The sequence below is a fragment of the Pseudophryne corroboree genome, chromosome 7 (genome assembly GCF_028390025.1).
Source record: "Pseudophryne corroboree isolate aPseCor3 chromosome 7, aPseCor3.hap2, whole genome shotgun sequence".
Classification (NCBI taxonomy): domain Eukaryota; kingdom Metazoa; phylum Chordata; class Amphibia; order Anura; family Myobatrachidae; genus Pseudophryne; species Pseudophryne corroboree.
The window spans coordinates 506610699-506623292 of record NC_086450.1 but is presented as its reverse complement, the minus strand read 5'-3'; the positions used below and the strand labels follow the sequence as shown (position 1 = coordinate 506623292).

General features: G+C 43.6%; 1 protein-coding gene across 1 annotated transcript in view; it reads right to left on the bottom strand.

Moving 5' to 3' along the window:
* The window catches only part of LOC134945849 (uncharacterized), a 40473-nt gene extending 28832 nt beyond the window's left edge, over positions 1–11641 (bottom strand). The window contains exons 1-4 of the mRNA XM_063935380.1: positions 11578–11641; positions 8212–8612; positions 3148–3207; positions 1648–1944 (exon numbers count right to left, since the gene is read on the bottom strand). Of these exons, the coding sequence (XP_063791450.1) occupies positions 1648–1944; positions 3148–3207; positions 8212–8488 (634 nt within the window). The 5' untranslated portion in view covers positions 8489–8612; positions 11578–11641. The remainder of the gene's footprint in view (positions 1–1647; positions 1945–3147; positions 3208–8211; positions 8613–11577) is intronic.
* Positions 11642–12594: the final 953 nt, after the last annotated feature.

Genomic DNA, 12594 nt, shown 5'->3' with positions numbered 1-12594 from the left:
GCGCTCCATTCCCTCTCACCTGGGACTCGCACAGTCAGCTCCTGTCTGCCATTGCTATATGTATACTGATGGTCCCAGGTTACACACACTGTATACAGTCTATATGGACTCTCTGTAATGAGTACAGCGCTCCATTCCCTCTCACCTGGGACTCGCACAGTCAGCTCCTGTCTGCCATTGCTATATGTATACTGATGGTCCCAGGTTACACACACTGTATACAGTCTATATGGACTCTCTGTAATGAGTAGAGCGCTCCATTCCCTCTCACCTGGGTGTCGCACAGTCAGCTCCTGTCTGCCATTGCTATATGTATACTGATGGTCCCAGGTTACACACACTGTATACAGTCTATATGGCCTCTCTGTAATGAGTACAGCGCTCCATTCCCTCTCACCTGGGTCTCGCACAGTCAGCTCCTGTCTGCCATTGCTATATGTATACTGATGGTCCCAGGTTACACACTGTATACAGTCTATATGGACTCTCTGTAATGAGTACAGCGCTCTATTCCCTCTCACCTGGGTGTCGCACAGTCAGCTCCTGTCTGCCATTGCTATATGTATACTGATGGTCCCAGGTTACACACTGTATACAGTCTATATGGACTCTCTGTAATGAGTACAGCGCTCCATTCCCTCTCACCTGGGTCTCGCACAGTCAGCTCCTGTCTGCCATTGCTATATGTATACTGATGGTCCCAGGTTACACACACTGTATACAGTCTATATGGACTCTCTGTAATGAGTACAGCGCTCCATTCCCTCTCACCTGGGTCTCGCACAGTCAGCTCCTGTCTGCCATTGCTATATGTATACTGATGGTCCCAGGTTACACACACTGTATACAGTCTATATGGACTCTCTGTAATGAGTACAGCGCTCTATTCCCTCTCACCTGGGTGTCGCACAGTCAGCTCCTGTCTGCCATTGCTATATGTATACTGATGGTCCCAGGTTACACACACTGTATACAGTCTATATGGATTCTCTGTAATGAGTACAGCACTCCATTCCCTCTCACCTGGGTGTCGCACAGTCAGCTCCTGTCTGCCATTGCTATATGTATACTGATGGTCCAGGTTACACACACTGTATACAGTATATATGGACTCTCTGTAGTGAGTACAGCACTCTATTCCCTCTCACCTGGGTGTCGCACAGTCAGCTCCTGTCTGCCATTGCTATATGTATACTGATGGTCCCAGGTTACACACTGTATACAGTATATATGGACTCTCTGTAATGAGTACAGCGCTCCATTCCCTCTCACCTGGGTGTCGCACAGTCAGCTCCTGTCTGTCATTGCTATATGTATACTGATGGTCCCAGGTTACACACACTGTATACAGTATATATGGACTCTCTGTAGTGAGTACAGCACTCTATTCCCTCTCACCTGGGTGTCGCACAGTCAGCTCCTGTCTGCCATTGCTATATGTATACTGATGGTCCCAGGTTACACACTGTATACAGTCTATATGGACTCTCTGTAATGAGTACAGCGCTCCATTCCCTCTCACCTGGGTCTCGCTCAGTCAGCTCCTGTCTGCCATTGCTATATGTATACTGATGGTCCAGGTTACACACACTGTATACAGTATATATGGACTCTCTGTAGTGAGTACAGCACTCTATTCCCTCTCACCTGGGTGTCGCACAGTCAGCTCCTGTCTGCCATTGCTATATGTATGCTGATGGTCCCAGGTTACACACACTCTCCAGTCTGGATTTCTCAGGAGATTCTCTGTAATTCTGACCTCGCTGCAGACGGTAAATGTTTTATCTGCTTGTTCTGTGTAGTGATTTCTACATGAAAGAGTTTCTTGTACGTCGCCGACTCCACATGTCCATTCTATCTGTATATACCGGGGATAATATCTCTCCAGTGTCAGAGAATACTTTATCTCTCCATTGTCACATAGACTTGTGGTAACCGGTCTCGCTGAAAAGCAATGATAGAGAATTGTATTACCCTCTTGAAAAGCATTATTCACTTTTATATAAGAGAGTGTAATGGACTATATATAGCTTCATATTCTACACTTACTTTTACGTGTAATTATGTCACTTTATTCATGATAATTATTTTGTAGTTGGCTGTAGCATAATCAGTAAGAGTATGGACAGACTGATGCACAAATAGCACTGCAGCATCACAGGTAGGTCTGGAGTATATGTTTGTAACTGCACTAGTATTACATTCTTAAAAGTACATAGACCCCTTAGAACAACATTGGCTAATATGTCTATATATCCCTGATGAAGTCCAATAAAGGAAAGGACTAAACGCATAAATTGCAACAATATACTTGGTCTTTCCTCTTTATGTTTTCTCAGGTTTAAGGTATTATTCTTTGTAAGGATATTCATATGCCTATCCCAAGCATGTTTCAATTGCTCTACAGTCTTAGCCGCTACCACCTCTGATGGGAGACTATTCCACTTATCCACTACCCTTTCTGTGAAGTAATTTTTCCTTAACTTTCCCCTGAACCTCCTCCCCCCCCTCAGTCTCAGTGTATGTCCTCGAGTTCTAATATACAGAAACATAGAATTTGACGGTGGTTGTTACTCACCCTATTCAGTATGCAGCCACTGTGCAGCGTCGAGCATCTTTATTGCCAATAATGAATGTTTTGACGCACCAGGAGACGGTGCTCATTAATGTGACATAAGACACTTGTACATTGTGTGTGACTGAGTCTGTATATGGAGCAGAACAGAACTTGTATTGGGAAAAAACTGCGTCTGTGGCTTTATAGCCTTCATATGCAGATTCAGAGACTACGTCGCACAGATATACAAGGCTCACATATCACATTAATTAACACAGTCTCTTGTTGAATTTTTGGCAATAACAGATGCAAAAAAGACACCCAGTGCTAGCAGAGTCTCGCTACACCTGGCGCGCCGAGAGGGGCTGGAAGGTATGTCTGCAGCGATGATATATGGGGACACATCTGTAACACGGTAGTCACTGGACCAATTGTAGTATAAATAGAGTAAGGCATACTGTATGACCTAGACAATTTTGACACCTAGTGATGCACCAAGAAACCTGTTTGGACCCTGCAAAAAATAGTTTTTTTCTGACCCCATTTCCCACCATTATTATTTGTTCTCACCGTGTAAGTTTCATTCTCACCTATAGGTGTCGCTGTGTCACCTGATCCTTCTGACTGCGTCAGCCTTTCAAATCCATCAACTGGAAATAGAAAGCAAGATATTTTTACTGGAGTCCAGCTATAGAAGAGGTAAACTAAATGGAAAACAAATAATTACCATTATTCATTCTAAAGTTTTCTAAGTGTTAATTTCACTTGCTTATATAACACAAAATACATATATACAGTATACTAGTTCTTTAAAGAAATCAAACAAAAAGTAATAAACATTTCAACACATTATGACGATGTGTAAAGAAAATTAATTAACAGGCGTTCCTTCTACATGACTGAACAAAAAAGACCCCGTACAGCAGTAAACAAAACTTGGGATAGTTACTTTCTCAGTGGACTTATTTTAATAGACATATAGATTGGTAAATGCTCAATTAGCTTAGTGATATCATTCAGGTGCTCGAAAGGAAGGGGTATTTCTGAGCAAGAAAAAAAGCCATTTGTTTCCCCCAGCACCCTGAATGATAACAGTAAGCAGATATAAATCCCACATGATAATAGAATTCAGAGATCTTCGTTACACATATTTGCGCAAATGTGTGGTTAAGCCCCAAAGCCGCATCAAGGCCTCTCTGTATATTTGGGGTCCCTAGCGCTATATCTAGGTGCAGGGTGTGGCACCCCAAAACACCAGAATGAGCCAGAAAGCCCAGCAGGGTAAAAAACTATAGTGTTAATAAATTAGTATTTAGGAACCCGAAGCTATAGAGAGGGTGATACACACATGAAATGTAATTAAAATAGAGAAATAGTGTTAGAAAATTAATAAGTGAAAAGTGTTAATAGAATGTAAAGGTATGCCACACTAAGGCCATCCAGCTCAGCCAGTCCAGAGGCACCACACCTCACACCTCCATTACCCCATTCTGGGTCTAATATTAACCAGCAAGGAGCCACATGATAATGGCTCCTTACTAAAATATGTCTAAGCTAAGAGCTACCTACCTTGGAGATATCACTAAGCTAATTGAGCATTTACCAATCTATATGTCTGTTGTTAGAGGCAGAGAGGTTCCTGCATTAGGAGGAGGTACCCCGATCTCACATGCCTGATGCAGCGATCGCTGAGCAGGCTGAGTACTGTCCCCTCTGTGCTGCACCCTGTCAGGACTGCATTACTGACCAGACGCCTGGTTAATCAAGGATGCCACTGCCACCGGCTTTCAAACTCCTGGATCCACCTCCATGTCCAAAAACAGCGTGATGTGATGTGATGTGATAATGTCATGCTGCTCGCATGCCCACCCGCCACACCCGCCCTCCTCTCTCCTTCTATGCTATGCCATCTGTCACTGATGAGGAGCAGCATGCAGCCAGCGTTCCTCTTAGGAAGACAAATTCAATACTGGCAAGCGGTCGGCAGCAACATTGACACGTCACTCGTGTTTCCAGCAGCAGCAGTAACTAGTCTGCGACTGTCAGTGTCAGTGAGTGACTGACTTGTAAGTAAGCTGCTGCAGCTTGCAGGGGAAAGAGAGGGGGAGCCAGACCAGGCTGAGGAGGAGCAGTGTGATTGCAGTGAGTGACATCAGGGGTGTTTGTTTGGTGCACACCACAACATCTGACAATGTATCTGCTTTATTAGGATTAGTACAAGTGTGGATATTTTATATTGCGTTGACAGTCAATAGATGGTGCTACACACGCCCAAAGGGCGGTGCTAGACACACCCCTCCGATGGTGCACCTAATAAAATGTGCTGCACACGCCTATGGCCCTGACATGCCACATGGAGCATTATGGGGTTGCTCCAAGGTAAGTATCTCTTAGCTTAGACATATTTTAGTAAGGAGCCATTATCATGTGGCTCCTTGCTGGTTAATATTAGACCCAGATTGGGGTAATGGAGGTGTGATGTGTGGTGCCTCTGGACTGGCTGAGCTGGATGGCTTTAGTGTGGCATACCTTTACATTCTATTAACACTTTTCACTTATTCATTTTCTAACACTATTTCTCTATTTTAATTACATTTCATGTTTATATCACCCTCTCTATAGCTTCGGCTTCCTAAATACTAATTTATTAACACTATAGTTTTTTACACTGGTATGCCACGCTGGGCTTTCTGGCTCATTCTGGTGTTTTGGGGTGCCACACCCTGCACCTAGATATAGCGCTAGGGACCCCAAATATACAGAGAGGCCTTGATGCGGCTTTGGGGCTTAACCACACATTTGCGCAAATATGTGTAACGAAGATCTCTGAATTCTATTATCATGTGGGATTTATATCTGGTTACTGTTATCATTCAGGGTGCTGGGGAAACCAATTGCTGCTTTTTTTCTTCCTCAGAAATACCCCTTCCTTTCGAGCACCTGAATGATATCACTAAGCTAATTGAGCATTTACCAATCTATATGTCTGTTGTGAGAGGCAGAGGGGTTCCTGCATTAGGAGGAGGTGCAGGCCCTGACATGCCACATGGAGCATTATGGGGTTGCTCCAAGGTAGGTAGCTCTTAGCTTAGACATATTTTAGTAAGTAGCCATTATCATGTGGCTCCTTGCTGGTTAATATTAGACCCAGATTGGGGTAATGGAGGTGTGAGGTGTGGTGCCTCTGGACTGGCTGAGCTGGATGGCTTTAGTGTGGCATACCTTTAAATTCTATTAACACTTTTCACTTATTAATTTTCTAACACTATTTCTCTATTTTAATTACATTTCATGTTTGTATCACCCTCTCTATAGCTTCGGATTCCTAAATACTAATTTATTAACACTATAGTTTTTTTACACTGGTATGCCACGCTGGGCTTTCTGGCTCATTCTGGTGTTTTGGGGTGCCACACCCTGCACCTAGATATAGCGCTAGGGACCCCAAATATACAGAGAGGCCTTGATGCGGCTTTGGGGCTTAACCACACATTTGCGCAAATATGTGTAACGAAGATCTCTGAATTCTATTATCATGTGGGATTTATATCTGGTTACTGTTATCATTCAGGGTGCTGGGGAAACCAATTGCTGCTTTTTTTCTGACTTATTTTAATAGAATCCACATGGTCAGTCCTGCTACAACAATCGCCACCGGTGGTCAATATTCTTTATCAAAGTAATTTGTGTCCTGTGAATAGTACATCCATACAGATCATATTAAAATGACACTATTGAAATGTTAGATACATTTAGGGAAAGTACTTGTGTCACCTCTCTATGCAATCACAACACTCACTTGGGATAGAAGCTGTATAAATTTAGGAAAAATTGGTAGAGAGAGACACAAAGTTAAAGAAGAATTCATGTGTATAGGAATTGATTTTATTCTTCCTAATAATTATTTTTATTTTAATGGAGTACATTATGTACAGAAACGGGCACAGCAATGGGCACAACGTTTGCACCTAGTTACACTTAACTTTTCAAAGACTTTTGGGATTCGGTATGGAAGGGTCATGTGTACAGGTAAACCTAGTATTCTGGTGGAGGTATATACAGTAGATCATATCTTGTGTGAAAAGGAAATAAAAATAGAGAATTTCTGTGCCCAACTCAACAATAACCATTGTAATTTTTTGTTGAAACTTTCAGTATAAACCAACGCTCTGCAATTTATTTAGATTTGGACGTTTTTAGTAAGACAGAAATAATTTACACAATTAATGTTTTAAAGCTATGAATTCAAGTTCTTTTACTGAGGCCTCCAAGCTTTCAGCGACCATCACTAAAAATGTTTGGAAACTATACCATTAGGCCAGATACAGTATACACTGTTAGTCCAGTGCTTTACTCAAGACTGAATTACCTAACTAAATTACTCCTTTTCATATTTAATTTTACAAATCCCGCCTCTGCACTGTGTTTGACTCACCTCCCTCCCGAGTCGAGTATAGTGCAGCTGCAGTAGATTTTTTTAAAACAAACTTTATTGACAGTTGGCCAAAGTGACAGAGCCCTGTGAGGAGAAGTGGATAACGGCAGCTACAGGTGATGAAGTTGACTAAGTGACCTCTCACCTTAGTTAGCTGGCTCACTTAGCACTGCAGGAGGGGAAGGTTAGAGTTAGGCAATAGGGGAGTGTTAAGGTTAGGCTGCAGGAAAGGAGGGTAAGGGTTAAGCTGTGTGAGGGATAGGGTTAGGTTGTGGGAATGAGGGTTAGGCTGTCAGAGGGAGAGTTAGGGATAATCTATGGGAGGAAGGGTTAGGTTGTAGGAGGGGGGTTAGGGTGGTTGAGGGGAGGGTTATGTGGTTCTAGGGGGAGGGATACAGTTAGGCACTAGGGTGAGGGTTAGGCACTATGGCAAGGGTTAGGTAGGCACTAGGGGGAGGGTTAGAGCTCGGTTACAAGGGTAAGGGAAGGGTTAGGCACTAGGGCAAGGGTTTGGGTTAGACACTAGAATGAGGGTTAGGTAGATACTAGGGAGAGGGTTAGAGCTCGGTTACAAGGGTGAGGGAAGGGTTAGTAGGCACTAGGGCGAGGGTTTTGGTTAGACACTAGAATGAGGGTTACAGTTAAGCAATAGGGGGTAGATTAGAGGTTAGCAGAAGTAGCACCAGAAACCATGCATTATCCAACAGAAGTAATCCTGAGGTCACCACTGGACCTGGTAGACACTGCATGAGCCATGGGACAACCAGGGACATTTTCGTTCACATTTCGATCATGACAACATTTTCTCAGTGTCGACATGATGCATGACAACGTGGTCAATGTCATCATGCCAAGCGTGTCGTATAACCATGCCAACACTTTTAAGTCAACATTTTGAAAGATGGCGAAATCTACAACATGCACACACTGGCATACCTACTGTATGTGTATATTTACAATAACGGCCATTCACATTACTCTCCTGGTGCACGCACCAACTGTAATAATGATAATTTATCTAAGCAAATCTTTCAGGGGAAGACTTATCCAACCTTATAAGAAAGAAAGTTGGGGGTGTTACCCTTGGCTACCAATCCAATTATAGCACATTCTACAAAAGATAGTAACAGCTAGAATCTGATTGGTTTTCCTAATTCCTTCTAGAAGGTTGTTTACCCCTCCTCCTTTCTCTAGTGTCTAATGTGATAACATCTCTCACCTTTCGTCAAGTCTCTTTCCAGCTCCTTGGCCACATTCTTCTCATTGATAACGTCCAGGACAGCCAGGGTCACCTCCACCCCATAGACATCCTTGTAGTATTCCCTGATGACATTGGCAATCTCATCGCAGTCTTTGTCCTCTAGTTTGTTTTTTGTGATCTTCTTATATCGCTCGTCAACCTCAAAGTCCTGTAACTTACATGTGAACTTTTTCAATCCCTTCTTGCCCAAATTCTCCAGCGCATTCACCAGCACGTCTCTCACCGTCGTCCCCATGGCTTCCTGTAGGGCGACTGTCACAGACTATCCGTCACACGCGCCATTCTTCTCGCAGCATGAAGCGCAGTTACAGCTGCCCAGTAATTACTGTGACTATTGTAGCTACACAAGTTTGAGGTGACTGGAAAACACACAAAATGTTTTCTCTTTACTGATAGTGTTCCAAAGCTCACGTTGTGATCATAGTATCACGGCTATCACTATACAAGTGCTCTTCAGCCATACCGGTGACAGGCAGAGGTTAATAAGTTACTAGAGTCGGTATATAAACACAGGAACACACCACCGCCTGCACACTCTTATCTGCACAGGAAAGTCTGACTGCCTGTTCTTTCGTGCTTGAATCTTTATGTAACTGAAAGCAGAACGTTCTACTCTTCCCAACAGTAATAATGGTATGCGTCAGGGACAGATGTACTAAACCTTGGAGAGTGATAGAGTGGAGAGAGATAAACTACCAGTCAGCTCCCGTCATTTTTCAAACACAGCTGTTGTGGAACTACATAATCCAGCATGCCCTGCCACAGTTTTAGCATGACAGGAAAACTGTGCCAGGGAATGCTGGGATATGTAGTTGCTCAGCAGCTGCAGTTGCTTCCCCCTGTATTAGTATATGAATTCAAGGGATAAAGTTAAAATGCCGTCAGATTACCGATGCCGGAATCCCGACAGCTGACGATTCCTGCCTCATTGGAGTTCACAATCTGTATTCCCTGTCACATGGCCACGGCGGCTAGGGTTTTGTTTTTTTGTCAGAAGCCAATGAACCTACAGTACAGTACGTTTTCTGGAGTGGACGGAGGCAAACCTCACAAACGCGAGGAGACCATACAAACTCCACACATGTATTGGAATTCAGTCAGATTGTCGACAGTTACCATGTGAACATTCATAACGTCAACACCACAATGCCCACACTAGAATCTCAACATGGTTCGACATGCCTGTTCCACAGACCAGGAAGGAGACCAGGTGTCATGGCTCCTTTTTCAGAAACAGAGGCCGCCGCTGCCTCCTCCCCACCAACCGAAGAGTAGTAGACTGTCAATCAGTGACAGTCTGCCGCCGTCCTGGGTCCTGTGTTGCAGGACCCATTTGCGCAAGCGCAGAACCGGTCCTGCACATGTGCAAAGCACCAAACATCGGTTGTGGCATAATGTGCAGCCATACAATGTGACATCAAGTAAACTAGGGAACTAACATGGTTCGGAAAATATTCTATAGCACTACTATGGGGCATTATATTAACCAGGGCACTACTATGGGGCATTATATGAACCAGGGCACAACTATGGGGCATTATATGAACCAGGGCACTACTATGGGGAACTATATGAACCAAGGCACTACTATGGGGCATTATATTAACCAGGGCACTACTATGGGGAACTATATGAACCAGGGCACTACTATGGGGCATTATATGAACCAGGGCACTACTATGGGGCATTATATTAACCAGGGCACTACTATGGGGCATTATATTAACCAGGGCACTATTATGGGGCATTATATTAACCAGAGCACTACTATGGGGCATTATATTAACCAGGGCACTATATGAACCAGGGCACTACTATGGGGCATTATATTAACCAGGGCACTACTATGGGGCATTATATTAACCAGGGCACTACTATGGGGCATTATATGAACCAGGGCACTACTATGGGGCATTATATTAACCAGGGCACTACTATGGGGCATTATATGAACCAGGGCACTATTATGGGGCATTATATGAACCAGGGCACTACTATGGGGCATTATATTAACCAGGGCACTACTATGGGGCATTATATTAACCAGGGCACTACTATGGGGCATTATATGAACCAGGGCACTGCTATGGGGCATTATATTAACCAGGGCACTACTATGGGGCATTATATGAACCAGGGCACTACTATGGGGCATTATATTAACCAGGGCACTACTATGGGGCATTATATGAACCAGGGCACTATTATGGGGCGTAATATTAACCAGGGCACTACTATGGGGCATTATATTAACTAGGGCACTACTATGGGGCATTATATTAACCAGGGCACTATTGTGGGGCATTATATTAACCAGGGCACTACTATGGGGCATTATATTAACCAGGGCACTATTATGGGGCATTATATTAACCAGAGCACTACTATGGGGCATTATATTAACCAGGGCACTACTATGGGGCATTACATTAACCAGAGCACTACTATGGGGTATTATATTAACCAGGGCACTACTATGGGGCATTACATTAACCAGGGCACTACTATGGGGCATTGTATTAATCAGAGCACTACTATGGGGCATTATATTAACCAGGGCACTACTATGGGGCATTACATTAACCAGGGCACTACTATGGGGCATTTTATTAATCAGAGCACTACTATGGGGCATTATATTAACCAGGGCACTACTATGGGGCATTATATTAACCAGGGCACTATTATGGGGCATTATATTAACCAGGGCACTACTATGGGGAATTATATTAACCAGGGCACTACTATGGGGCATTATATTAACCAGGGCACTATTATGGGGCATTACATTAACCAGAGCACTACTATGGGGCATTATATTAACCAGGGCACTACTATGGGGCATTATATTAACCAGGGCACTACTATGGGGCATTATATTAACCAGGGCACTACTATGGTTCAGAAAATGAACTAGAGCACTATAATGGGGCATAATAATAACAACTGCTGCTGAGAGGTGTCTCTCTAGAAGCATTGGGACAGGGGCCCCTACAATATGATGCTATGGGGCCCACAAAGTTCTGGTTATGCCTGTGGCTCCCAGGCATGGAACGGAAACTCAAACTCTTTAAAAATAGATATATTTTAGTAATATAGCCCCTCCCCCACTAGTCACATGCTGCCTGTCTCCTGCATAGTGCAGCTGCACAGTGAAAGCACACATCTGCCCGCTGCTGTTACATCACATTACTGCACTCAGCACTAGTTGTTACATAAGACCTGTAGTGTCGACAAGGTGAGGTTTCTGTAAAGCTGCACATCCCTTTTTCCCCAGACACAACATAATGCAATCAGTATAACAAGTAGAGGTAGAGTTTGTACTTGCGTAAACTCTTCCGTCTTCTCTCAGCGTCCTCCCCTCTTGTCCCATCAGAGGAAACTCCTCTCCCTCCCATCAGGGAGGAGGCGGGTGGTGGGTGGGGTGGATACTGCTGTATATAATAAACTGTAACCTCTTATGGCAGAATGTATGTAACAGGCTGATAAGGAATGCCACTGTATATGTATACTGGTCTTTATACAGTGCTGCAGCTGGCCGTCAGATTATTCTGAGCTGGAGGCATCTGACAGTTATTTTATTCCCTATGAGAATATATAATCTACCTGTGTAGTGTTGTGTATTGCATAACATACAGGTAATTATGCAATAGATAGCACCTATCCTTGTGTATCAATGCCTATTTCCCTATAGAGTGTAAGCTTGCGAGCAGGACCCTCCTACCTCTATGTCTGTCTGTTCTCAACCAGTTATGTTCTACCCCTGTTGTTTACAATTGTAAAGTGCAACAGAATTTGCTGCGCTATATAAGTAGCTGTTAATAAATAAATGAAATAACTCTGCACGTGCCGGAGCTGAGCGCACTTATCTATACGCTATTCATAGTCACACACATATCAGTCGCATGAAACTGATGAGAGTAATTGGGTGACAAATGGGCAGTCATGGGCTCGTCAACAGAATTGCAGGGATGTGCGTACACAGAGGGGGTAATTCCAAGTTGATCGGAGCAGGAATTTAGTTAGCAATTGGGCAAAACCATGTGCACTGCAGGGAAGGCAGATATAACATGTGCAGAGAGAGTTAGATTTGGGTGGGGTGTGTTCAATCTGCAATCTAATTTGCAGTGTAAAAATAAAGCAGCCAGTATTTACCCTGCACAGAAATAAAATAACCCACCCAAATCTAACTCTCTCTGCACATGTTATATCTGCCTCCCCTGCAGTGCACATGGTTTTGCCCAATTGCTAACTAAATTCCTGCTGCGATCAACTTGGAATTACCCCCAGAGTTCCTTCTGATTCTAGATGTGTCTCTTGCACAATTCTGCATAGGGGTAA